The 26,162-nt window shown below is 46.3% G+C and overlaps 1 protein-coding gene across 2 annotated transcripts in view; it reads left to right on the top strand.

Annotated features, from left to right (window-relative positions):
• NUBP1 (NUBP iron-sulfur cluster assembly factor 1, cytosolic) overlaps positions 1-26,162 on the top strand; it is a 339,483-nt gene that overhangs the window by 158,699 nt on the left and 154,622 nt on the right. For both annotated transcript variants that reach the window (XM_069647833.1, XM_069647831.1), the window contains one exon: positions 21,142-21,296. In XM_069647833.1, the coding sequence (XP_069503934.1) occupies positions 21,142-21,296 (155 nt within the window). The remainder of the gene's footprint in view (positions 1-21,141; positions 21,297-26,162) is intronic.

Here is a 26,162-nt window from a genome sequence, read left to right as displayed (position 1 = left end):
CAGGAAGCAATAGCAGATGAGTGGCACTGTCAAACTTCACTTCCATCATGTCCCTCCACAACACATGGGTCAGTGCAGGCAACACATGCAGTAACAGGCATGGCACATGCAACAAACATTTGTATCCATGTCCAAGGCACCGTAGAAACATCCAATGGTGGCCTGAAACTCTCATGCATCATGGGACATGCTGATAACATGCACATATAAGAAGACCCTGCACACCCTGGTGTCCGAGAATCAGAAACGGATGCCGACAACACCACCGGCACTGGTGGCCCCGGACCAACCTCCGTCAAAGAATAGGAAGCGGCACCCTACGCCACCGCATAAACCTCCTCATGTGCCTAACCCCTTAGAGACACAGGGACGGACACGACTGATGCGGACTGTGACATGGGCAAAATGGGTGGTTTGCCGCAGCCGAGGACCTCTTCCCCAGACGAGGTGGGGTTGTTCCATGCCATGGTCGCCAGGGCGTCGGAACTCTTCCAACTGACACCAGAGGAGACTGGGAAGGAAGGGTTCCTGTATCAATGACGCAAGGCCAAAAGGAAGACCATCTTGGCAGTGCCTCTCCCAGACGACGTTTGGAAGGAAGGCCTGGTTTTGAGAAATCCAGCCACGGCCCAGCTAAGAGCGATCGACTGGAGAAGAAATACTGGGTGCCTGAGTCTGCACCCAAGTGCCTACGCTAGGTCCTCTTCATACCGTCAATCCTCCCGATCCACGACCCAGGAGGCCTACAGAGTCCTTCCAAGGCTTTCGGTGGTGGTGGCTGACATTGTCGTCGCTCCGAAGGCGGCACGCAGGCCCCAAAGCAAGATTGAACCGGCCAGGACGTCGGGCCTCCACCCATGAACCCCGATGGGAGGCCGGCTGTCGGGCTTCGTCAGCGAATGGGAGTAGATCTCCACTGACCGATGGGTGCTGGACACATTCACCCACGCACACACTCTAGAGTTCCACAGCTTCTGCAGGAAGTACGGGCCATGCTAAGAAAAGGGGAAATCGAGCTGTTTGCAAAACGACTCTGGGGCTCCAGAGTCTACTCCAGATACTTCTTGGTAAAGAAGACCAGGGGCTGGAGGCCCATTCTAGACCTGCAGTGTCTCAGCAAATACCTCAAGTGCCAATAATTCAGGATGCTCACGCTGCAGCACGTGGTCAGCCAATTGGATGAAGGAGACTTCTTGACGTCGCTGGATTTGGAGCATGCATACTTCCATGTCCCCATTCACGAGAAGCATTGGAGTTTCCTGCGCTTCATAGTACAGGGAAGGCACTACCAATTCAAGGCCCTCCCCTTCGGACTGAACTTGGCACCCATGGTGTTTACGAAGTGCCTGGCACCTTGTAGATGCAGATGGGCCAGTGGCGGCCCATCTGCATCTACAAGGGATACATGTGTACCCATACCTCAACGACTGACTGGCTCATCCGGGCCAAGTCAAGGGAAGTAGCCATCGAACACACAGAGAACCATCTGGCTACTGACGGATCTTGAGTTCTCCATCAACTATCCAAAGTCCTGCTTGATACCATTGCAGAACGTGCTGTTCTGGGGGGGGTGGAGGGGGCAGGCTCAGCAGTCTCCTGCCTGTCAGCCCCCTCGGAAGAAAGGATAGTAGTCATGCTCGGCAAGGTTCAAAGGCTGTTGGCACTGAGGACCGCCACAGCGCGGACCATCAAGTCGCTGCTCGGCATGATGTTGTGCATTTACCTGATCCAGCTCTGCAGGTTGCGGATGCGACCCTTTACGGAATTCCTAGACGCTCGCTGGAGCCAGGTGTTCGGAAGCTTTGCAGATTAGATTACTCTAGATGAGGAGTTCCGTCAAGCAATAAGGTGGTGGGGTGTGCGCTGCAACATCACCGGGGGCACAGATTTCCAGAGCCCCCTGTGCCAGGAAACTGTCACCACGTACGCTTCCCTCGAGGGTTGGAGAGTCCACACCGGACATCTCCAGGCCAGAGGCCTGTGACTACCGGAGGAGAGGTATCTCCACACACTGTCCTGGAGCTGCGGGCAGCGTTCTGGGCCCTCAAGTCATGCCTTCCGTCCCTCAAGGGCAAGGTGGTGACACGGACAATACCACCACAATGTTCTACATCAGGAAGCAGGGGGGCACCAGATCCCCAGCGCTCTCCATAGAGGCGCAGGGCTTATGGCACTGGGCCGTCTGTTCCTCATCCCTTTTCACCTGGCGGGAGTCAAGAACACCATCGCCAATTCCCTCAGCAGGGAGCTGCGCTCTTGCCCTGAGTGGGAACTTCGACAAGATCAAGTGGACAGCCTCTTCCTCAAATGGGGCAGACCCCAGATCGATGTTTGTGATAGTGACGAATTCCAAATACCAGATTCCCCAGCAGATTACACCAGCCGAGGAGCATGGGGGATGTGTTTTCCTTCCCTTGGGAAGGCCTGTTCCTGTACGCGTTCCCTCCGTGTCCTCTCCTGCTGTGAGTCATCAATCAACTCAGACGGTGCCGGCAGGATGATCCTCATCGCCACAGAGTGGCTGAGGCAGATTTGCTACCCCAATCGTCTCAGCCCCTCCACAGAGTTCCTCAAAGGACTGTTTAGATTGTTCCCGTTGGTGAAGGCTCCTGCCCTGGCGTTGGAACTCAGCGTGGTACTGACGAGGCTCACGGGGGGGGGGGCCTTCGAGCCTATGCATCAGCCCCCTCTCAGGTTCATCTCATGGAAAACGGCTTTCCTTGTTGCCATCACCTCTGCCAGGAGGGTAGGTGATATCCTGGCCCTATCCTGCAAGCAGCCTTATCTGACTTTTCACGACAAGAGGGTGATGCTGCGGACGCACCCCTCCTTCATGCCAAAGATTCCATCAGAATTCCACAGTGTACTGAAAAATTGTCCAGGTTGTTTATTTTTAGAGGTATCAAAAATGTATTTATTGAGATACATTATTTTCCACAATGAATTAATCATTAATTAGTACACACACATTACATTACATTAACATTGCAGGAGAGCATAAGACACCAGATAATGAAAACCTAACACAACCATCATTCATCAACAATCAAACCATCATTTGCAACTCAAATCAATCAACCTCATTCACTCACAGTAAATAATTTGGACTAAAACTTTTAGTACAATCCATATGTGGTGGCGTTTCATAAATTAGCCCCACATAGTCTTAAATATTTCATTTCATCCACATAGAATGTGTATCAGCACAACAATTAACCAGAAGTGTGCTCTATTCCACGGAGTGGGTACATTCAACAGAAAATGGTAAATCCCATTCTTCTCTACCGGTTTTGACGTTTTTGAAAATAATTGAAATAACGTCTTCGCAATTGATACAATACTACCACTGTAAAAAACGCAAAGATACAACAATTATATGCAGCAATCCACTTGCCTATACTGGCTGGCTCAAGCTTACAACATGCAATTGTTTGTACCATCAATTACATTTAAAATACATAAGAGGCACCATGTAGTGGTAAATCCCAAGGTGTCCCTTTTGTTCCAGAGTATCCAAAATAGGGTTTGTGAAGCCCTTAAACCAAAACAGTCCACTGTGTCTCGAGTGGAGTTGCACTGCCACCGTGTGAAGAACCAGAGACACCAAAACCCAACACAGAGGTCAAAAGGGGCCAAACTGACCTGACTCCCAATGTCATGTGTTCTAAATAGTCAAACCCGTAAGTGTGACTCAGGGAATTTCAACAGGATTTCTAAATCTGAAATGACATGTTAAACATCATAAGTTAAAGAGCCATAAATTCAGTGCTGTCTTAGAGCATTGCAAAGAGCCAATCCGCTTAAGTGTGAGTGACCCGCCGCTCACCTCGAGAAACAAGACTGGAATTATTCAGTGATCGAACAGCTGTTGCCGATATTGATGTTAACTCAGCACAAATGAATCAAAATTCAATTTTGTCTGTCCGGGAAAAACAAGAAAAAAGAGGGGACGGTGTGTTGCCTCAATGACATGGGGTTATACTGTTGTTCATAAAAAAGACCCCATGTTCACTTAAAAGGCTATAGTAGCTATGTAATAAATTGTGCTTTGTACTCGCATCAAAGTTAGTTTCGTTGGGCATATACTCTTAATTAAATTATGTCCCTTTGACTGAAACTCGCCGCGGTTTCAATTGTGCCACTTAACATTGGGAACATTCACGTTTGTGATGGTATTAAGATGGAGGCACTCGTGTTTACAATAGTGAGCAAATTCTGTTTATAAAATATATTGTTCATTTAACTGAAAATGCCCGTGGACCCAATTACACTGTTTTTCAGTGAGAACGCCTACATTTGCCATGGTGTGCATGTTTGCGTTGGAATAAGGGCACACACGTTAGCAGTGGTGAGCAAGAACTGCTCAGATTGCTCGAATATAGCCGGTTAACTAGCACTGTTCAACAGGATATTTGTATCACTTTAATGCATGTACTTACGACTGGAGGTAGCCGTACGGGCTGTCGAAGGCATATTCCGGTCAAAATCTCGGATGCGCGTTGTGTCGGCAGTCACCAGCGGGAATCGGAACCGAGGTCTCCCCAAGACTTTCCCGAATCGTATCGCGGTGGACCAATTGCATTTAAACGTTAAATGCGTGGCGTAAGAAGAGGTTCCCTCAGCGATCATGTGATTGCTGGGGAAGCCCGTCACGTGGTTCAGGACAATGTTGATCTTAAAGGGGCCGTATAAATGTACCACCGCATTCAGAAAAACGGTTTCTTGTAAGTTAACTGTATTGTGGACACAAACTCCAATTTTAAAACCCTCTCAATTAGACTTGGCACTAGATGGAAAAGCCCATCTTACTCAAAAAGATATATAAAAATAAAAGTATAGTGTACAACAATTTAAGAGATCTCCAGCAAAATTATGGCGACGCACAGGCCATATTGATGTTAAGGAGGAGCACTGTTGTTGTTGGAGTCGCAGTGTACTGGACCACAGAAACTGCATGTTATTTAAGGTACATGCAACAATTGTAATTATTGATTGTGATTACTGAGCCATCAGAATTCCACCTCAACAAGCCTTTGGTGTTGCCTGTTATCTCCAAAACCTTAATCGCTGACTGAAAGGACTTTGCACTCGCTGGATGTGGCGCGTGCTCTGAAGTTATACGTGGCACACATGAACAGTTTCCAGAAGACTTATCAACTATTTGTGAACTTTGGTCCTGTGAACCATTGGAAAGCTTTGTCTAAGGCTTCCATCTCCCGGGGCCTCTATGGCTGTATCACACACTGTCACCGGTTGGCAAACCGACCGCTGAACGTCCGTCCGAGAGCCCATTCCACCAGAGCGATATCTGCGATGACTGCGTTCCTGTCTGGTGTGCCCCTGCTGGACACCTACAGGGCTGCTACGTGGGTGTCCACGCACACCTTTACAAGATTCTACTGTGTCAGCAGGTAGCCCAGAGAGCAGTCCAAGGTCAGCCACGCGGTGCTACGCAACCTGTTCGCTTGAAGGTGAGCCTGTTACGGAGGTAAGAGTAATTGCTTCTGTTGAGCCTTGTCCCCTCCCGTGACTGTGTAATGTTGTACTGCTGTGTGTTCTTTATTCATGAGCATGTAAATCCATGGCAAACCCCATGCTGTAGAAGGAACAATACTTACCTGTAACTATTGTTCTCCGGCATGGGTCTGGCATGGATTCTCATGCTAACGCTCCCGTCATCCCCTCTGCGGCTCTTCTTGGTCATACTGCCTCTTTAGATGCTTACCAAATCTGAGGATGGCTGCCAGAGGAGGGGCTTCGGGAGAGGGCAGTCTTTGGCTCGGGGCAGTATGACCCAGAGCTCAGTGATTTGTTTAGAGGAAAAATACAGTTTATAAGTGAAAGTGAAACTGTTTTTTCTTTTACCAAGGATTTCCGGCCTGACGACGGGGAATATTAATGAGCATGTGGATCACTGCCAGACCCATGCTGGAGAACAATAGTTACAGGTAAGTAACTTGAACCCTTATGCGGCTCAGTCAGGGCAGCCGCCAGCAATTCCCAGCTTTGTTCAGACCCCCCATTCGGCAGGGGCTTCTGCCCTCTTGCCGTCGGGTTCGCCCTAGCTGCCACATTTTCAATCGTATCCAAAAAGGATTCCAGCGTCTGTGGTTGTACTTCTTGCTCCAGCTTCTCTATATCTTTATGGGCGTTTTGCATAGGGAGCTTCTTGTGTCGAGTGTTTGTTTCTCTAGAGGCTGGTTGCACCCATTCAATAGGACTAATTTTGGAATACATGAAATTGCTTAATTCGAAACCCAGCGGGAGCAGATGGTTACCCAATTTCAACACCATTGATTTTGATAGTGCAGAAGTAAAATGCAATAGCCCAGTCAGCATGTTTCTCGTTTACAAATTGCACAATACGAATGTCATCTGAGGTGATGATTCTTAATTTGGGGATGTGATGAAGCAAGATCATCACGTTACGTCGATTTAGAATGAAGTTGTCATCCACGGATGTCCAACGCTCCAAATATACGCAATTTCTGTCCATCTTGTTGTCAACTCTGAGTCTTGTCGGAATAAATGGTTTGTCACAAATTCCCTCCCAATGCCTCCCTGTATGGTTCAGTGGCATTCGCCACGTTCTTTCACTGACATTGCCCCCTTTGATTCAGCTAGATTCTTGTTCGCCTGTTGGGTGGACCTTGGCATTTGTCTCAGCAGACAGCCTCTTTTCCTCCAAGGTCTTAAATGGCAGGTTAGTCAGAACGTTATTTGATATTTGTCCTCACCTTTGGTCCTCTATAGTGATCCAAATGCTGGTCTCTTTGTGATCTTAGAGACCTGTCGGTCTATTTCCACAAGATCCAATCGGCTCAGATTACGCCAGTCGTCTGCGTCTTCATCATTGATTATCTCCATTAGATCACCGACAGGTGTCGGACAGTGATTCGACTTCATTGATTCCCTGCATTTGGGACACGGTACTGTCTGCTGGTGTGGGTCTTACTGTTGATGTGATGTACCGGTCCTTTTCATCACGTTTTGAATTTGGGGGAGGAGAAATAGGAGCCAGTGTTCTCAGGTTTCTCATAAAGGCTTGTGAGCCATTAGATTTTCGCTTCTGCCCCATTTTCATATTTTTTGTCTTTTTGTGATCCTGCTTTCCCTTGATTCAAATCTCTCCCCTCCAATGCCACAGGGTTTTGAAAGATCGAAAATACATTTTCACATCCTGGGGAACAGGTGCTGAAGACCGATTTCCTTCTTGCCTTTCCAAGGGGGCTGGGACAGCAAGTGAAGCACAAGATACCAGAATTGCTATACCAGCTACTTTCACAGACTCCAAAGCCAATTCATTGTTGGGGGCTGCCACCAGCCCCTCCGTATTACACCCCATTAGTGGTTCTTCACATTGAGCATATGCCTCCTGAGCCTTCTTACTGGTCGCCACCTTCTTGCTGTTAGAGCGGCTCAGGGCATCCTCTTCACTCTGTCCAGTTGGTTTACTCGATTGGGATTTAAAGTGACTCTGCATCCATTTGCAATCCTCTAACACAGCTGCCATCAGACATAGGGACTTTTGGCGAGTAGGGCGGCATGATCCCTATTCACTCTTGCCAGCACCGAAACACTCTGCAGTCATTCCGCCCAGTTAGAGTAGATTTTCGGTTGCACTCTCAGCCAGTTACAGGACCTGGTTATTTTGTCCTCATTCCGCAGTTTCCCGCAGACCACGTCTGCCTCACTTCCGCAGTTAGTGTGATGGGTTCAATTTTAAAGATATCTATTGTTCTCAAACTTTCACTGTACACCCTAGACAAAATAAAGTCGCAGAAAATACTGGAGGCAAAAGCAGCATGCAATATCAATACAACTATCAGCTGAATGGTGTTGCCCAAGATGCTGCAGGTTGTTTTATGCTGCACGCTAACACAAGGTACCAACGTCAAAGCCTTTTAAGAACCACTTTGCTACAGCTTATAGCAATTACATTGCGCTGGACCAGTGGTACGCTCTACCTCACTACCTTGCGTTGTTGGCCTGAATAGGTCAATATGGTGCTCACTCTCTGCACTTCTTACTCCACAAGAGGTACTGGGGGGGTGATGGGCCGAGTATTGTAATTACCGGCCAACGTTGCAATCGTCGGCATGCGGTGGATGTGCGCCTCCTATCCGCCAATGCAGCCTGCTTGCGTTCACAGGAGCTGGTGCTAGGGGAAAGAACCTTGTATCGTGCCCTGCCCTATCTTGCCGTCGGGCCGCACTGCTTGCCTCAGCATCTCACATCAGCCGCCTCTGATAGCTTCCAATGTATACCACGTTGCTACGCCCCATGCTTCAGTTCCTTTTTTCCACACGCTTGCACGCTGCATCGGGAACATAACTCGACGTTCTTACTGTACTTTGTACGCTTTTTTTCCCTCAAAAACCTCTACGTGATGTAGTGCCACAGGGTTTCCTACGTGCAATGCTGCGATAGCGAGGCCAAAATGTCTGACCGACCCCCATGATGTCTGTCTATGGTGTCTGGGTGCTAGTCACGACACGGAGCGGAGGCCTGCGCGTCATGCGCAAAGATGCAGCCGGAATCCCTGCATGAGAGGGCTAGGAAACTGGCTTTGGTCCGATCTGTTGCCAAGTCTCCGGCGCGGTCACTCTTCCGGTCCTCGGAGGCCAAGACTGATAAGCCCACGCCCAACAAGGGAAATGAATGACCTCATAAAAAGGCCAAGAAATGGTCCCATTCCTGGAGCCATTCCTCGTTGTTTTCCTCACGGAAGAAGTGACACCACCCCCATCGACGCAAGTCCAGCTCATCCTTTTTCAGGCCGCTACATCTACCTCGAAAAGGGGCTGCATACCCTACCATCCCACCATAAAGGGATAGGGATAATAAACGTTTCGACGCTTGGGCAAGAAAGATTTTTTTTATGCCCGAAGCAAGTCTGCAAATGCCACTTGTGCTTTAGCGAAATTCACATTCTCCCTGTGAAACTGTGTAGCTATGGCGGCTAACCATATTCCCGAACGGGAAGAGAGACGGCTTCCTGAGCATTGTAAGGGACGGCAAGGACACTATGTACGAGTATCTTCAATCATGATTGGACATGGCGGCAAGCACAATAATACACAGATTTGCGTGGTTGAGAAAGTCGGGTTTTGCACCCGACGTGCAGTCGAGGCAACTCAACATGCCCTTTGACGGCACACAGCTGTTTGGCAGCAAAGCTGACGAAAGTAGAGAAACTACAGACCTCAAAGGCAACGGCCAAATCCCTTGGAGCCTCCATCAGACAGCCACAACTCTCTTTGCTTCTACTCCTCAGTCGAAAGGGCGAGAGGACTGGCTAGTCAAAGGGGTCATCGAAGATTCCCTCATGGTGGACTAGGGAGAGGTGCAAAGCCCACCCAAGCAACGGCTACTTTACTATCAACCTCTGCTACAGCCACCTCAAAACCTGGGTGACAGATTTATTTATGACATTGTATAATAACTAAAGCAGGTTTGCTATACACATTTAAAGTACTAAATGCAATACACTCAACCTTATAGATGGGAGAAGTCACTCTGACTTTATCTTTTGCTTGCCCCACAGAATATGTCAAAAAACGTTCTGATGGGCGCACAGATTTGGTCTGCATAAAAGAAGCAATTGGTCCTGAAGAAGATGATGTACTAAAGAAACAATCATTGAAACCGGTCGACCAGACTCTCAGATGTCACCCGACTAAGGGAGACACACAGTGGACTTGATCAATTGGGAATTCTAACAAATGAAGTGGACATTCTAATTGTTTTTATGTGAAATTACATACTCTCAGAAAATTAACCTTTGTGTAGACTCCGGAGAGAGGAGTTTTGAAGGAGTATAACAACAATCACACTTCGCGGAGGGCAATTAAATTGTACATGTGTGACGCCTAGTCCCACGCGAAATGTCTGCTTGACCAAAGCATGCAGTTTGGGGAGACCAAAATCCCAACTGCAATTTTTAACTATTGTTGCTTACATTGAAAAGACAATCAAGTGTTAGTGCTTTGCCCTAAAGTTATCCCATTCATTGAAGAAGTAGGGTGAGCTCCCTTCTATCTATCCCCTTTTTGAGATAGGCGGTGCTAGAGCGCTTTCTAGGGGCAGTAAGCACCACGAAGGGAAAGGGTGTTCTTCCGTTTAAGGAGAGTGTTAGGGCCACATTTTGATGGGCTACTAATTCATTAACTAGCTCAAAAGAAGCTTATTCCGATTTCTGTAAGAATAATTGTAGTCTTTAATGTTCTGATAACCTTTTGCCTTTTACTCCTCTTTGAAAAGTATTGAAGTATATTTGTATGTTATTTTATAATTGCCTTCTTCTAATGTCAGTTTTATAACTGACTGATGAATTAATAAGTATTTATCCAAGAAACCTTGAGTGTAAGAGTTTATTTGAACACCTCTGATTGTAGACTGCTGTGTAACATCATTACTGCTCACATTCCCCTCTTGAGATTAGCCTGGCTGCTCAACACGCTACCAAATGTGTGTAGTTCAGACTTAAACCAAAGGTTTGTTTGCTTACACCTGTAGTCATAGTTGTGTGTTGTGTTCCCAGAGGGTACTGCATACAAACCTTGCCTAACACTGGTGGCAGGCTGTGAGGATACATTGTAGAGTTGAGAGTTCTGCTTTACTTTTGTTCAATTAGTAACCTTCACAAGGCTAAGCACCACTAGAAAAGCAATTGTAACATGCCAGATATCGATAACTTCAGACAGGAAGCCATGATCATTCTAACAGTAGAGCAACTGAAAGAAATGTGTAAGGTTAGGAATCTCCCTGTTAAAGGAAAGAAAAATGAATTGATTGAAAGATTGTTGAATCATCAAAACCTGAGTAGTAGGCCTGTCAAACCTGCTATCTCAGAAAATTTGGAAAATGATGAGGATGATAATGATTCAGATTCTAACTCTAATGTTATTGAACAGTCAGAAGAGTTAGAGGAGTCTCAGGATGTGAGCCCCACTTTACCTCAACAAGCTCTTAGGCCTCAACCATTCTCCACAGGGACCCTATCAGGAGCAGTAATGAGTCCAGAATGTGTCTCTCTTGAAGAAATGAGACTTGAGTTAGAATTCAAAAGATTGCAACTCCAAGCTGAAGTCAAATAGGATCTCAAACTAAGGGAAGTGGAATTACAACATGCTCTTGAAATGAAGAAATTGTCTATCCCATAGTCTTCTAGGTCTTCCAGTCCTAGGAGACCTTGCATGCCTAAGGAAGCTGTGAGTATGTATGAGGTAAAAGTTGATATTTTGGATTGGTTGGGTGCTTTTGAATATAACTATGGGATTCAGAGTTTAACAGGGAATTAGTTGATTCCTTGGCTTTTCTCTAGGCTCCCCCAAGTTGCAACTGATGCTGTAATGGAGGTGGGGGAACTTGAAAGATTGAAGTATGAAAATGTGAAGCTAGCTTTAATAGCTAGATTTGGGAAAACTCCTTTCCAGTACCTTAAGAGTTTTAGGACCCCCGAAAAGACTAATGGTACCCCTTGGGCTACCTGGGTGTGTGAATGTTTGAAGAACCTAGATAGTTGGGTTAAGGGTTACAGTGTAAACTCTTTTGAAGGAATGAGAAATCTGTTTTTATTGGAATCTATTTTTGATGCCTGCTCCCCTAAGCTGAGACAGCACTTGGCTGACTCTAAAGAGATTGATCCCAAAAAGTTAGCAAGAACAGCTGACTCATGGGTAGCGAACAGGGCCACTCGTAAGGATTCTGGTGCGACTCACAAAAAGGATGAGGGTAAGCAGCACAAAGGTGAGAATAAAGATATTCCTAATTCCAACCAGCCAGAAGAGGCCCCAAACCACAAAAGGGTAGATCCCATGGGAAACCTGGTAGGTCTAGTGAATCCTCAGGTGCCCAACCAGAGGGAGGTCAGCTGAAACCCCCATTCCAGAGAGCATTTGGTAAATGCTATGTCTGTGGGTCTGTAGACCATCTGAAAGGAAATCCCAGATTCCAGGGTAAACCTGCAGGGATCAGCACTGCCTCCTTAGCCTTCATCCCTGAGGGAGAAGTACAAATGTCTAGTGCCCACTTTCACCTATTGGCTGATGAGCCCTTGGGTGTTAAAGCCAGTGTATCCTTAGAGCCCCTGGGTCTGGGTAAAAAGCAGACTATGGATGTGTATAACTCCATTCCAGATAACTCCAAAGGGTATTATATGGACAGTGTTCTTGTAAATGGCCAGGACACCCCTGCCATGAGAGACACTGGGGCCAGCAGGACAGTTGTGGATGAAAGCTTTTTCAAGCCTGAGGATGTTGCTAAGGCACCCAAAGGTCCCACTAGATTTGCTGGAGGCCCTGTCCAATTGGTTCCAATTCTACCAGCTCTCATTCAGTGTAACAATATGGCAGTGAGGATTCCTGTCAGTATTCAGAGTGAGGTGCCTGGGAGAGTCCTGTTGGGGAATGAATTGGACTCTAGGAGTAGTCTCCAGTACCCCCAGACCTCCCAGTAAGAGGAAACCGAACCAAACCAAATTGGCTATAGAGGCAACATTAAGAGACCACTCTGAGCCTGTGAGAACTGGTAATTCTCAAAGCTGGTGGAAAACCACGAAACATAGGTCTAAGGCTAAACCCCTTAAGACTGTTGGATCTTCTACTGAAGACTGAAGTGTCAATCGTAGTGTTAGGAGGGAAATTCTAAAACCAGGTAAAGCCAGGTCTCAGTGGCAGCATGTACCTTGCTTGACCACAGCCCCTCCAGCCAAGATACCGGAGACCCAACCTGCTCTTGTAAGAGAGATGGTGAGGAACAATGGAGGCCCCTCTAGGTCTAAGGGATTCCTTTCTAAAGACCCCTTGAAAAAGCCTATTATAGGTTCAGAGGTTGTCACAACTTCTGAGGGACTGTTAGATTAGATCCTCTATACCTTAAATAAGAGAGATGTACCAAACAGGGTTTGTAGGTCATATAGCTTACAAATGAAAACACCTGATAAAAAGTGCCATAGCAAGGGTTCCAAAAGGGTGCTGGTGTACTCAGCAGGCCATTTAACCGTCTTTCTTTGCAATTCAGCCGAAGGAACTACCAAGCGGTGTTTATAGGAAAGATATTCTTCTCTTTGTTGTAGATCAGAGGTCATTTTTTTTTTCCAGATTGGAGGAAATGGGAGGGGGCAGCTCACATGTTCAGACTGGACCATAAAACGGTCTTAGGCACCAATGAAAACATGGCCAGCAGTTGCAAATGGATATTCAGTCCTTTAGTAACGGACTTTTTGAATAGTACCCAAGGGGTTGTTTTTTATTCAAATGTAAACAAATTGTGATATTTAAAGACTATTTATTCAGCAACAATGGTCAAAACTACTAGCTGCATAGTGAAGCAACTCCTCAAACTGGCCCACGTTGGCCAAAAAAGTGACCCATTTTGATTGGCCTACACTTGCATTTTGCATTTTTGGTACAGTCATCGCCCTATAGGCCAGTCCAAGCATGCCGACTCATCCATAATGGTTGAGGGGGCGTCATCCCACTGGCCACCTCACCCATTATGGGGGCGGCGAGGAGCCAGCCCAGTGAAACACTGAGCACTCCCTCAGCTGCTTTTTCCAGCTGAGGGAGTGCTCCTGGGCTGGCTGAACTGTCAAAGGGAAACACTGTTTGCCTTTGACAGTTCATTTCCCCAGCCGCACATGATCACTGAGCCATGCAACGTTGGGGGTGTTTTGCTTCGCCAGCCTTGCATAGCTCATTGGAAATGCTGGCTGGGGCACTGCATGTATGTATATGCGAGGGGGTGCTCCTGTGCCTCCTCGCACATACGGGCAGAGCAACCTGGAGCGGGGCATTTTAGCAACCATGCGCAGGCCCCTGCAGAAGGTTCGTTTATGGCAATTTATTTTTTATTTAAATGTGTATGGATGTGTGTATGTTTGTGTTATGGGACTGTGGTGGGAGCAGGATGGGCGGCAGCACTGGGATAGTGGTGGGAGTAGGGTGGGGAGAGCCCAGGGTCTGTACTGGGAGTAGAGTGCGGTGACGGCACACAAAAGTTCATAGCAATTTCTACATACTCTCCATCTGGCACTTTTAGGGGGGCCCGGCCTGCCCAAACTTGGCTCAGGGGGGCCCAGGCCAAAAAAGTTTGAAGAGCACTGTTGTAGATGGTTCTTGTCCCTTAATGGTAAATGTATCAAGAAGTTATCATACCTAGACTTGACTTGGTCAAGAAAGGGTTGAATAACCTGGATGATTTGCTTGTTTTGGAGGCTCTTTTCCTTCTTCTCTGGACGGTCTTCTTTACCAGCCATAGTATGACGCGATAGGACATAGGCACAGTGTTATAACTACCCGGCGGTAGATGGGTAATGTGAAAATCATACTGGGTGAAAAAATGGGCCCATCTGGCTTGTCTGCTATTGCTGCATTCAAACTGTTGCTGTTACGCTCACCTGGCTCCCACAGGGACGTCGCTCGGACCCGGACAGCTGCGGTCTCCACCCACGTGATGCGTAGTGCAGCGATGACTGACTGGATCTGCCCTCCTAATCTTGTCTGCTTAACCTGTAGAAATATTCTCCTGCAAGTGGAGAGATGGATTTAGCCACTTGTGGATTCAAGTGATGGCACCCCCACAGTCCTCCCCAACTAATCACCTCCGAAATGCCCTCACAGCAATCTCACCTTATATTCTTGAAAGATGAGCTCTCCATCCTGCGTGGATTTGCAGGGGCGCGTCGATTCCAATTACTTCACTGGTTTGAAGGCTCGGGAGAGTTCCGGAGAGTATTGACTCTGAGGTTCCTGGTGAGCACCAGTAAGTATTAAGTTCATAGAGTTCAATATGTCCGATGTTCACTCTTGTTCCCCCCTTCCTTTCTTGTCTTGCAGCTGGCTTTTGAAAAGATACTCTTGTGGCAGCTGGTGGCGCTCAGGTAAGAGTCTGTGTCACCCGGCGCTGTCCGGTAAATGTTGCACGAGGAAAACGTGTTTTGTCTCTTTACAGATGCGGCACGTGAAAATATGGAGAGTCACAAAAGGATGCCTCTGGTGGTAAATCAGTAAGTCTATGGTGGTAAGAATTATATTTGTTGGTTCCCTCGGCTCACCTTGTGGTTTTCTTTTGTCTCCTAGGTGCCGAAGTTCGGCGAAGAAATGATGGAGGCAGTGCCGACCCGAAGGATGCTGTGAAGACTGGTGAGTATGGCGCGGCGCTGCAGCTGGAGGTGCGGCGCGTGCAGAAATGATGTTCTTTACAGGTCCGGAGACGAGATGGATCCAGAATCAGGTGTGGAATAGAAATAAGTTTGTTTTCTAACCTTGTCCCTTTCTTTCCTCCTTTGTTTTAGGAGCTCTGGATTCGAGGCGGGCATGGCAGAAGACTGGATGCAGGCTGCAGGCACGGTGAGTGTTACGCTGCTGGATGCAGAATAACGCGAAGCGTGTGTTGCTTGTCGGGTGTGGTTTAAATAGCCTCAAAAGTAGTCCCAGGTAAGAAGTCCCTAGAACCACACCCGAGTAAAAAATAGTCCCTGTAGAAAAATAGTCCCTTTCAGGCTTCATGTTGGATTGGAGTCATTTGCAGCATGGTCTGCCTGAGGTAGGTAATGACTATGAGCCTGGCGCCTTAGGCGCCAGGACTGATTCCTACTATGAGCCTGGCGCCAGGACTGTACCCAGATAGCCCCTAGCCGGGCCTGCTGAGGTTTTACTAAATGTCTAGATGTCTGCTCCGAGGGCTGATGGGCTTGGTCCGGATGCCTGGGGGTAGGCATCATGACAGTTGCAGGACTTGGAGGTGGTTCTGGTCTGTGCAGACTTCAAAGGAATGAGAAGTATCGAGTAGGAGATGTCTCCACTTCTCTTGTTAAAGCCTGGCACTACCTCAATTGCCGAAAGGCATAGTAATCCTAGTCTCCTGTCTTTCACAAAATGACAAAAAAAGGAATTCAAACACTGTTTGATAGGCGCTCCAAATTAAGTGTTTATTTGACTGGTTTGTTGTTAGAAAATCTGTTTTCTTCAGAGTCAAAGGAATAATTTTCAATTTCTTAACCCTCAGAATGTCTGTTGTCTTCACAGATTCAAAAAAAGTTATACTTTTGACTTGTTTAACCCTCAACACGTGTTTCCCCACTTTGTATTCAGTGGTTCTTCAGGAGGTAAAATTGCATTTATACTTGTGAACAAGAGAAAAAAATATAAATGAAAAAAGTGCAATTTTGCGTGAAAAAGGAGTTAACAGGGTTTATGATAATTTGACATCAACATTATTGCTGATTATTTCTAGATACTAGTACAGACATGGCGCCTAAAAGATACATATGTTTATCCAGGAACAAATGATGTTTGAGAAACTGCTTATATCATTGATAACCATTATTTACAAAGGTAAAAGCTCAAAGCAAAAAGATATCAAAACAGTTCTTACTGTTCAATGATTTCTTGTGACTTGTAGGTTGTAATTAGATGGTTGAGTTCCTGCTCATCTTTGTGATTTAAGTATTTTGTTGAAGATACGCTGCTTTATTTGTAAAGGGCAGTTCCTATTGAATTTTGAGAAAGAAACTGGATTCGTAAATGGATTTAGATTATCCCTCCTTTGGCTTCAAGAAATAAACTTGCTAAAATTAAGATGATGGATTCTAAAGTTAATGGGTTCACAAATTTTCTTACCTGGATTTCTCCTAGGGTGCGATTGCGCCGGATTGTGTTTCATAGCTGGAACTGTTCGTTTTTTGGTCATCTAAGATGGCCACTATTTATGTGCGTTCAATTGCGTCATGACGTCATCTGTAGAATTACGTGATGAGCCTCGTCACACTTTTGACGCCATTTTGGAATAACTATTGGATCCGTGATGTTAATCCCTATGTGCGGAAGTTTCCTTCGATGTTAGTACAGTATTATGTTCGCACAGTTCATTAAGAAAGAACAAGGATAGATAGTATTCCGACTTTGTTCTTTTTTTCATGCTAACGTAGGTATTGAACTTAATATTTACTTAGGCGGGTGTCTGTTAAGGCGTCTCATAGCGTGATGACGTCATCCGCCCAAGGGTGTGATGACCTACATCACGCCGCGGCCGCCATTTTGTTTTTTGATATTGCGATGATTGTTAGATTTATAAGCTGCCAATGTCAAACAAAAACATATTGTCTTGCCATTTGTGATGGTCTTACCTGTGCATAAGTAATTACAGTTGCAATTACTAGGCCATAATATGTGACATGCTGATATTAAAGCTGAATTGGCTTGCCTTAGATGTTTTGCACCAGTGTCAACGCTAAGGCATACAGTGAATTTATACATTTCTAACCATTTTATGATAAACGTCCTTTTTGGGGAACATTTTGAGCTGATCTGAGATTAGTCATAGTTTAATTTATAGTATCCTATGATGTGACTTATTATGACTGAATACAGTAAACCAAACATGCATATGTTTTAACATCTGATGAATAAGTAGCTTGTCATAAAAAATGACATAGTTCATGGTCCGCCTTTAGACCTGTTTTTGTGCTGTCCATGCAGAAAATCCAATTTGCTTCTACTTTCCATAGTTGCTTTTCTCTGTTTCCTCCTCTATTGGAGACAGTTACTTTTTCTATGCCAAAGAATCTTATCTCAGCGATATCTTCTTGTCTGTGGTTTTCTAGGAAATGTTTGCTCGGAGGATAACTGGTCTTGCGTAGGTTAATTATCCGAATATGTTCATAAATCCTTGTTTTTAATGGTCTGATGGTGCTTCCTATGTATAACTTGGCACACGTGCATTTAATGGTATAGACTATACATTTAGAGTTACAATTTAGGAAATCTTTGATTTTGTAGATTGAGCCATCTGCTTTTGAGCATTCCTTAAGACCATTAGTTGCAAAATCACACATCTTGCATCTTCCACGTTTGAGAGTAGAAAGCTACTGGATGTTCCTCTTGATAGTCTCCTTTTTGTTTGAGCACTGCGCCGATAGCTCCATGCGAGGCGTTGGTCTCTACAATGAATGGGTTGGTCTGAACAGGTTGTATGAGGACTGGTGCAGTAGTGAACCTGTCTTTGAGCGTCTGAGAGGCTTCTTCTGTGTTCTCCGACCAGAGGAAGGGTACTGCCTTCTTTAGTAGATGGGTAATGGGGAGTACCAATTTAGAAAAATCAGGAATAAATCTCTGGTAGAGATTTGCCATTTGGGAGTTGGCCAAGAGGTAATGGCGTGCACCTTGCGAGGATCCATTTGTATGCCTTGCTGGGACAGGATAAACCCTACATAAGGCACTGAACATACCTCGAAAAGGCATTTCTCCAGTTTAGCCAACAACTGAAATTCCTGGAGCCGATGCAACACTCCAGAGAGGTGGATTTGATGTTCCTTCAGACTGCGCGAGTAGAGCAGACTATCTTCGAGATATACGATCACATGTCAGAACAAAACATCGGAGAACAAACAATCCATAACTCGGAATATGTCAGGAACATTTACTAACCCGAAGGGCATAACTTGGTACTCAAACAGCCCAAAAGGAGTACGGAATGCCATCTTCCACTGGTCACCTTCTTTCACTCTGAGCAGATGGTAAGCCCCTCTTAGATGGTGTTTTGTGAATAGCGTAGCTCCCTGGACTGCTTCCAAGATGTCTTTTATCAAGGGCATGGGGTACCAATCTTTTATAGTCACTGATAATCAATACATGGTCTTAATTCGCTGGCATCTTTTTTTAGGAATGAAAAACAAAGCCCCTGCGGAAGACCTGGATTCCCTTGTGAGACAGTTTGTGAGGTAATCATCCAGATACTGTCGCAAAGCCTTCTTTTTAGGGATAGAGAGAGTATATCCTTCCGAATGGGATTATGGCATTGGAAAAAATATCGATAGAGCAGTGTTCTGGTTGATGCAGGGGCAGTTCTTTAGTTAGTGGTCTTGGAAGACTTGGATGTATTTGTTGTACCTGGTAGGAACCAGTCAGTTCCTGGATGGTAGAAGGTGGTTCTGCTGGACCCTTGGTCTGTACCACCTTGGCCAAGGAGGGAGTGTTATCAGGATAACAGTGGACCTTACAGATGCCCGAATAACTTTTTACCAGGTTTTCTCTCCAATTTATCTGGGGATTATGTCGGCGTAACCAGGGGATACCCAGGATGATTGTAAAATGGGCTGCCCAAATTATGTCAAAAACAATTTCTTCTGTGTGATTAACTATGTGCATCTGAACTCTTTTTGTTCTTAGTTATCAGGCTGAAAGGCCGGTCATCTATACCTTCCACTGGTTGCTTAATGGATTGGTCTTCCAGCTTGAAGTGATGTTTCTCTGCCCATTGATCATCCATGAACACTCCTGCGGCTCTTCAGTCGATGAGAGCCAATGTCCAATGATGAAACCGGACTCGTCCTGTAGTCATAATTTCAGAACCATCAACTGATCATCTGTCTCGTCTGGATCTTGCGTGTCAATCGATCGGGATTCTTTAATACCACCAAGTATCCCTTCTGTGACCAGGGTTTGAAGTGTCCTGGTTTCCTAGGCGGAACTTCTGGGCAATCCCAAAGCAGGTGTCCATGGGGGATCCACAATACATATACAACCCCATCTGTCCCCTTCGTTGCCTTTCTGTTGTGGTTAGTGGGCCTCTGGCTGATCCCACTTGCATGGGTTCTTCAGCTACATGGATGTCCTTGGGCACCTGGTGGGTTACTAGTCTTGGGATCGAAAGTCCCCCTCTCTATCTCTTCCTTTCTTCACGTCTTTCATGCAAAATTCTATCTGCAGATCCAGAGATATTAGGTCAGTCAAGGACTGTGGCCGGGGGGTGTAGGCCAGTTCATCTTTGATCTCGTCTGAGAGTGCCCTCCTAAATATGGCGAACTGAGCAGTTTCCGGCCAACCAGCTTCAGAGGTCAACCTCTTGAATCACAAAATGTATGTGAGAACATCTCAGTTGCCTTGGTTGATATCCAACAAAGATTCATATGCGTTGTATGTAAGCTCTTGTCTTTCGAAAGTGGTCGTAAGTCTGAACAAAGGCAGGGTAAGACGCGACCATTGGACTTGCATTGATCACCAAAGGGGTAGTCCATGCCAATGCACCCCCCGGACATGTTTGAAACCATAAAGCTAATCTTGGTCTGATCCCACGTGAATGTGGTTTCACGAAAACAAAAATTGCATAGTGCATGCATCTAGGAATTCCTTAGGATTTCGGGGTGTGGCGTTGAATTTCCCACAGGTAAGACCCCCACAAGGGGGTTCCATCAATACTGCGTCTCTTGTAGCGAACATCTGTCTAAGATAAGCATTTTCTGCTCTGCAAACTCTGTCCAGATGGATAATTCTGGCTATTGCAGAGTGCTACAGATTGGCCGGGAAAGATCCTGCAGAAGGCCTAAGAGCCCTTTCCTCTATGGGCATGGCAGCATCTTCTGCTCTTCAAAGAGGGGTGCGGATAAGACATTTGTGCGGCAGCCACTTGGGCTACCATCCACACTTTTACAAAGCATTAATGACTGGATTCAGGATGATTTGGGAAAGCAGTCTTGTACTTATCCATGAGAAATCTTGAAACTGAAAATTCTTACTCTCCCCCCCCCCCCCCCCCCCCCCCAAAACCTAACCGTGCTTTGGGAGTTTATCATAAGATGAGGAATATGTGGGAGGACACAATCCATTTGAAGAACAAGTAACTCACCCCTGGTAACGTTCTTTCGACTGGATGGTCCTCCCACGTATTCCTCAAAGCCCCACCCAGCCTACCTCCGCTATAGAATTTCCAGACATTACACTCTGTTCTTTCAGAGTCTAGTACTGTCTAGGACTCAATGAGGCTGGTAACTCTGCATGAGGATGGCGTAAAAAAGAAGCTTAAGCCAACGGGCGATGCACGTGCTATAAATACCAACAATGACATCGACTCCAGGATGGATACCCTCGAGGGACATTGATTCAACCGCTTCAACGCACAGCACCCTCTGCCAAAAATAAATTCCAAAGCAGCTGAAGCTGGAAGATATATTATAAGATGAGGAATACGTGGGGGGAGCATCCAGCTGAAAGAACGTTACCAGGGGTAAGTAACTTGTTTCTCTTACCTTGCAGTCACTATCGTGCATAGTTTTGTTGATTGAAATGCATGTTTGTAATTGTTTTGCCACCGTTCCTCAAAGTTGAATTCCAGAGAAAATAACTTCCGTTTATTTTTTAGGCATGATCAAACAATTTTTGCGAGACGTGGACTGGGGAGAAATCGACTATCTTATTGTTGATACACCTCCTGGCACCTCGGATGAGCACCTCTCAGTAGTACAGTATCTAAGTGCTGCCCATATAGATGGAGCTGTAATTATCACTACTCCTCAGGTAATGCAGAGATAAGTGTACAGAAAAGTTGGTTGATGGGGTCTTACTATTATTATGTTACTATGATTTAAATAAAACAAATATGGCACCTCTGCTGATCGGAACATTCCACTCTTACTGCTTTGAGTTCTTGGAAGGAGCAGGCCTTTTCTACTGTGGTTGTAGCTTGGCTATGTGTGGGGGCATCACTTACATAGGCCAGAAGAGCTTACTGTAACCGTATTGTTTATGGGACGTTTATCTTCTCACATGTTGCTCATTCTACCACACCCATGCAATTATTTTTTTTATAACAAGTTTATTTAAAACCGGTTGCAGCAGAGTATTTATAGTTTTGCGACAAGGTAATATCAGTGCTTTACAATACTTAATTAACAAAGCCAGTTCCCATAAGAGTTCCTCTTGTCTTTTTTTCTGTAGGCCTACTACCTTCTTACCAGACTGCTTCGGGAAAGAGGCTGGAAATTTGTTTCTTTTTGTTAGGGGCGTAGGAACAGCTTTGCCAGTTGCGGTTGGAAAGTGATTCCCGGGAACTCCCGGTCATATTCCAGAACGGGGGCCCAACAGTCTGTAAAGTGGTGGAGTACTCCTCCTTCCGCTGCTGTAACCTTCTCTGCTACCAGGATGTCCCAGATCTTTGTCCACTGTAGCGGCAGCAGGGGATCCTCGCATGTTTTCCCCTTATGGGCTAGGGTAATTTTTGCTGCCAGGAGGAGTTGGGTCAGTAACCTGGCCATTGGTCCCTTCCTCAGGTAACAGTCTGTTTGCGGGGTTCCCAGTAAGATCACCTCAGGGTCCATTGGCAATCTACGTTGCGTGATGGATTCTATGGTCTGGAGCACCTCTTTACAGAATGTTCGCACCACTAGGCAGTCCCACCACATGTGGAAGTTTGTTCCTCGAACTCCAAATTGTCTCCAGCACTTGGGGTTTAGGGAGCTCTTGAGGAAGTGGTGTAAGCGTTCTGGCGGGAAGTACCACCATTAGAGCAGTTTAAGTGCGCATTCCCTGTTTGTAACACATCTGGTGGCTGTACTTTTCCTAGACCAGATGTCCATCCAGGTTTGGTCTTCTATATGGTGGCCCAGGTCAGTTTCCAATTGGGCCATATACAGAGGGCGTGTGTTTAGCATATCCTCCTGTAGTAATTTATATAGCCTTGTGATGAGTCCTCTTCTAGAACCCTCCGGTAGCGATAGTTTTATTGGTTGAGGCGCTCTAGTGGCTTCACGTTTGGTCTGCGGCTGGGAAATCCAATGACAAATTTGCGCATACGTGGATCTGTCGGTTTAATTAGGGAAAATTTGCTTTTGCATTCCTCAAAGGTTAAGGAGGTATTGGTCCCGTACAGCTGCGAAATTGTCTTCAGCCCCACACCCGTTTCCAGTTCTTGAAGTTAGCCGCTGTTAGACCCGGGGTGAATGTGAAGTCTGGGCCGTGCAAACGTATAGGAATCTGGGTAGGCGGTTCATTTTGCAAGCCGTGATTCTTCCAAGCAATGAGATTTCTTGGCTTGACCATCTGTTGAAGTCTGTCTCCAAGCTGCTGAATAGGCAGGGGATGTTTGCTGCGTAGAGGCCTTTAGGGGTTGCCATGATTTGTGTCCCCATGTACTTTATTGCTTTTGTGCTCCATTCCAGTGGGCATGTTTGACAGAGGTCTTTTATTGTGTTAGACATACCTATCGCCAAGGCTCCTTATTTGGCGTAATTGATGGAGAAGACTGCCACTTGTTCCAATAGATTCAATTCAGCTAGGGACTCTGGTAGGGATGAGTAGCTGTTTGTAAGCGAGAGCATTACGTCGTCTGTGTAGAGGGACACCTTGTATTGTTTGCCTTTTATGTCCACCCCTCTGATGGCAGGGTTGTGGTTGAGTCTTTGGGCAAACGGCTCCATTATTAGGGCGAAGATTAATGGGGGGAGAGGGCATTCTTGTCTTGTTCCGCAGGAGAGAGGGATCGCGGCCGATAGGCTCAGGTTCACTTTCAGGGTTGTTCTCAGGGATCTGTAATTGGCCAGTATAATTTTGCGAAAGGGGGACTGAAGCAGAACGCCTAAAGGACCAGACTCATGAACGACTTTGTTGAATGCTTTTGTTGCGTCCAGGGATAGCGGTGCCATTTCACTGTTCCGTCGACATCACCTCTACTAGATTGAGTGCCCGCCTGATGATTTCCCCAGTGCTTCTTCCAATTTTGAAACCTGTTTGGTCCCCATCAATAAGCTCAGTGAGGATCTTTGCTAATCTGTTCGCTAGTACCTTGGAGTATATGTTTGCATCTATGTTTAGAAGCGAGATGGGTCTGTAAGAGGCGCAATCTCTCGGGTCCTTGCCAGGTTTTAACGGTAGGATGGTGGTCGATTCTTGCATTGATGGGGTTGTCGTGCTGTCTCTCGGAAGGAACTCGAGAGTTCTGTTGGTGGGGCTATAAGGGAGGCATTAAAGAGTTTATAAAATCTGGGCGAGAAGCCGTCTGGGCCCGGGGCTCTAGGTTTCAGGGATCTTATCACAGCGTCCACTGCCTCGTTTGAGATTGTTAGGTCTAGGGATTGTCTGTCTGTTTCTGAGGGGCAGGGAAGGGTGGCTCCCGCAATGTTGTGTTTCTGCTGCTCTGCCGACCACGGGGTGGCAGCCATGGTGATCATTAGGTGTGCTGTTGCTAGTTGTAACTTGGCTTTTTCAGCGTATTGAGTTACCCCCTTAGCGTCCTTCAGGCCTGTAATATGGGTCAGTGTGTAGGCTTTTGCCAGTTTCCTAACCAGGAATTAGTTGGCTTTGTTGCTGTTGGCGTAGTAGCTTTGTTTGGTTTTACTGAGGGTTTGGGCTGTTTCTTCTGCATAGTGTCATCCGAGCATGCTGCGGGCGATTCATATGGCTCTGGCCGACCAGCCCTTTTTGTGGATTGCCTCTGCTGACGCTATGTCTTTTTCTAGTAATTCTCGTAGTTTTGAGCTGTGCTTTTTGTAGGCTGCTGTGTGGGCTATTAGCTCCCCCCTCATGACCGCTTTCATCACCTCCCATCTTGTGGCGAGTGAGGTGGCACCAATGCGATTTTCTGCAAAATAGTTGTGAATGGCTTTGCTTAGTGTATCTCAAGTGACATATCGTTCAGTAGCGGGTCATAGAGGGACCATTGAGGTCTCGCAGGAGGGTCTAGGTTATATACTCGTTGTTAGGATTACCGGGGCATGGTCCGAGATTATTTTTACGCCTATCTGTGTTTCATTTGTATAGTAGAGCAGTTGGGGGCTAGCTAACAGTAGGTTAATGCGAGAGGAGGTGCAGTGTACTTGTGAGTAGAAGGAAAGTCTTTTATGTCCGGGTGTAAGACTCTCCAGGCGTCTACAATTTAAAGAGGTGAAGCAGACACAGGGCAATTTAAAGTCTCTTGGTGCTGGTTGGTATGATTTGTCAGCCAGCGGGTCTGGGACACCGTTGAAGTCCCCTCCCATCATTATGTGGCCTTCGAGGAACAGAAGGAGTTTTGTTTCTAAATCTGTGGAGAAGGCCTCTTGTTTTTCGTTGGGGACATAGTCTGAGACATGGGTGTAGAGTTGGCCAAACAGCTTGCCTTTAACAGCGATATAACGCCCTTCAGGACTCTTGAGAACTTCCAGTTCTATGAACGGGATGTCTTTAGCCAGTAAAATTGCTGTGGCCCCTTTTTTGGAGCCGCTGGTCGGCAGATATTGTTTTGGGATGGCTCTGCGCCATAGGAAGTGAAAGTCGGTCTGAACCAAGTGAGTCTCTTGGAGGAAGGATCACTGAGCCTGATAGGTCAATGAGGCATCGCAGAATTGATTTGCGTTTGCTGGACACATTCAAGCATCTAACATTGAAGGTTACAAAGCGGAGCTTCTGATGAGGTGGAAAGTTCTACCGTGGGTCCGTCTTATCTACTGATCGAAAGGGAGCTGGGTTCTGGCCGTTTTCCGTTACCATTTAATACTGTAGTCTTCTTGTCTTCCTGCTTCGACCAGGGTTTTTAACTTTTGTGAACTTGTAACAACTTTAACAACATAACAAGTGGTGATGACAAGGTTCCAATTAGACCTGTCGGCCAGTGGGCCGGTGAGTGAGTGCACTCTTAGGGCCGGGATGAACCTTGTAAGCTCTAAGCATTTGTTTTATCTTGGGGAGCCAAAGCTGGTCTTGTTGGGGTTCTTTAGTGTTAGGATTTCTGCGGTTGAGCCTGAGGAGATTGTTCATGATTTTATTTCGGTGAATTTACCAAAACCCACCCCCTCTCCCCCCAAACTTGCCATTCTGGCCCAGGAGTTTTGTTGAGATTATAGGGCTTCTCTTGGACCCCCCCTGGGAGATGGGTTCGTAAGGTCTTCGTCTGGGGTTGAAGGACCTCCTGTAAACAATGCCCTTGGCCTCCTCTGATGAGTTCATTGTGCGTAACTAGCATTCAAAGGTGAAGTGGAGGGTTGCTGGGAAGAGCCAGCAGTATTTTATTTTCCGGTCTTGAAAAAATGTTGCCAGGGGTCTCGGAGCCCTACGCCTTTGTACTGTTGACAGGTCTTGGTAGATTTGTATTGGAGCACCTTGGTAGGTTAGGTCCCCTTTTATGCGGCTGGCGGTCATAATATCTTGCTTTGTGGAGAAGAAATGGACACGGGTGATTACGTCTTGGGGGTAGGCCACGTGGGTCCCATGAGGCTTCGCAGGCTGTGAGTGCGGTCTAGCAGCAACATAAATTTGTCGCATTCTGAGAGGAGAGTTTGGAAAAGTCGCCCACGTCAGCTTGTATTGCTTGGTCCGTGATTGCTGTTGGGATTCCTCAAATACAGACATTGTTTCTGTGGGCCGTGTTTTCGATGTCCTCTTGTTTAAGCACCATGTCCTGATTATTTTCCT

The sequence above is a fragment of the Ambystoma mexicanum genome, chromosome 2q, assembly GCF_040938575.1.
Source record: "Ambystoma mexicanum isolate Mex_15411 chromosome 2q, UKY_AmexF1_1, whole genome shotgun sequence".
Lineage (NCBI taxonomy): Eukaryota > Metazoa > Chordata > Amphibia > Caudata > Ambystomatidae > Ambystoma > Ambystoma mexicanum.
The sequence above is the reverse complement of the archived record's forward strand: the minus strand, read 5'-3'. Positions and strand labels throughout refer to the sequence as shown.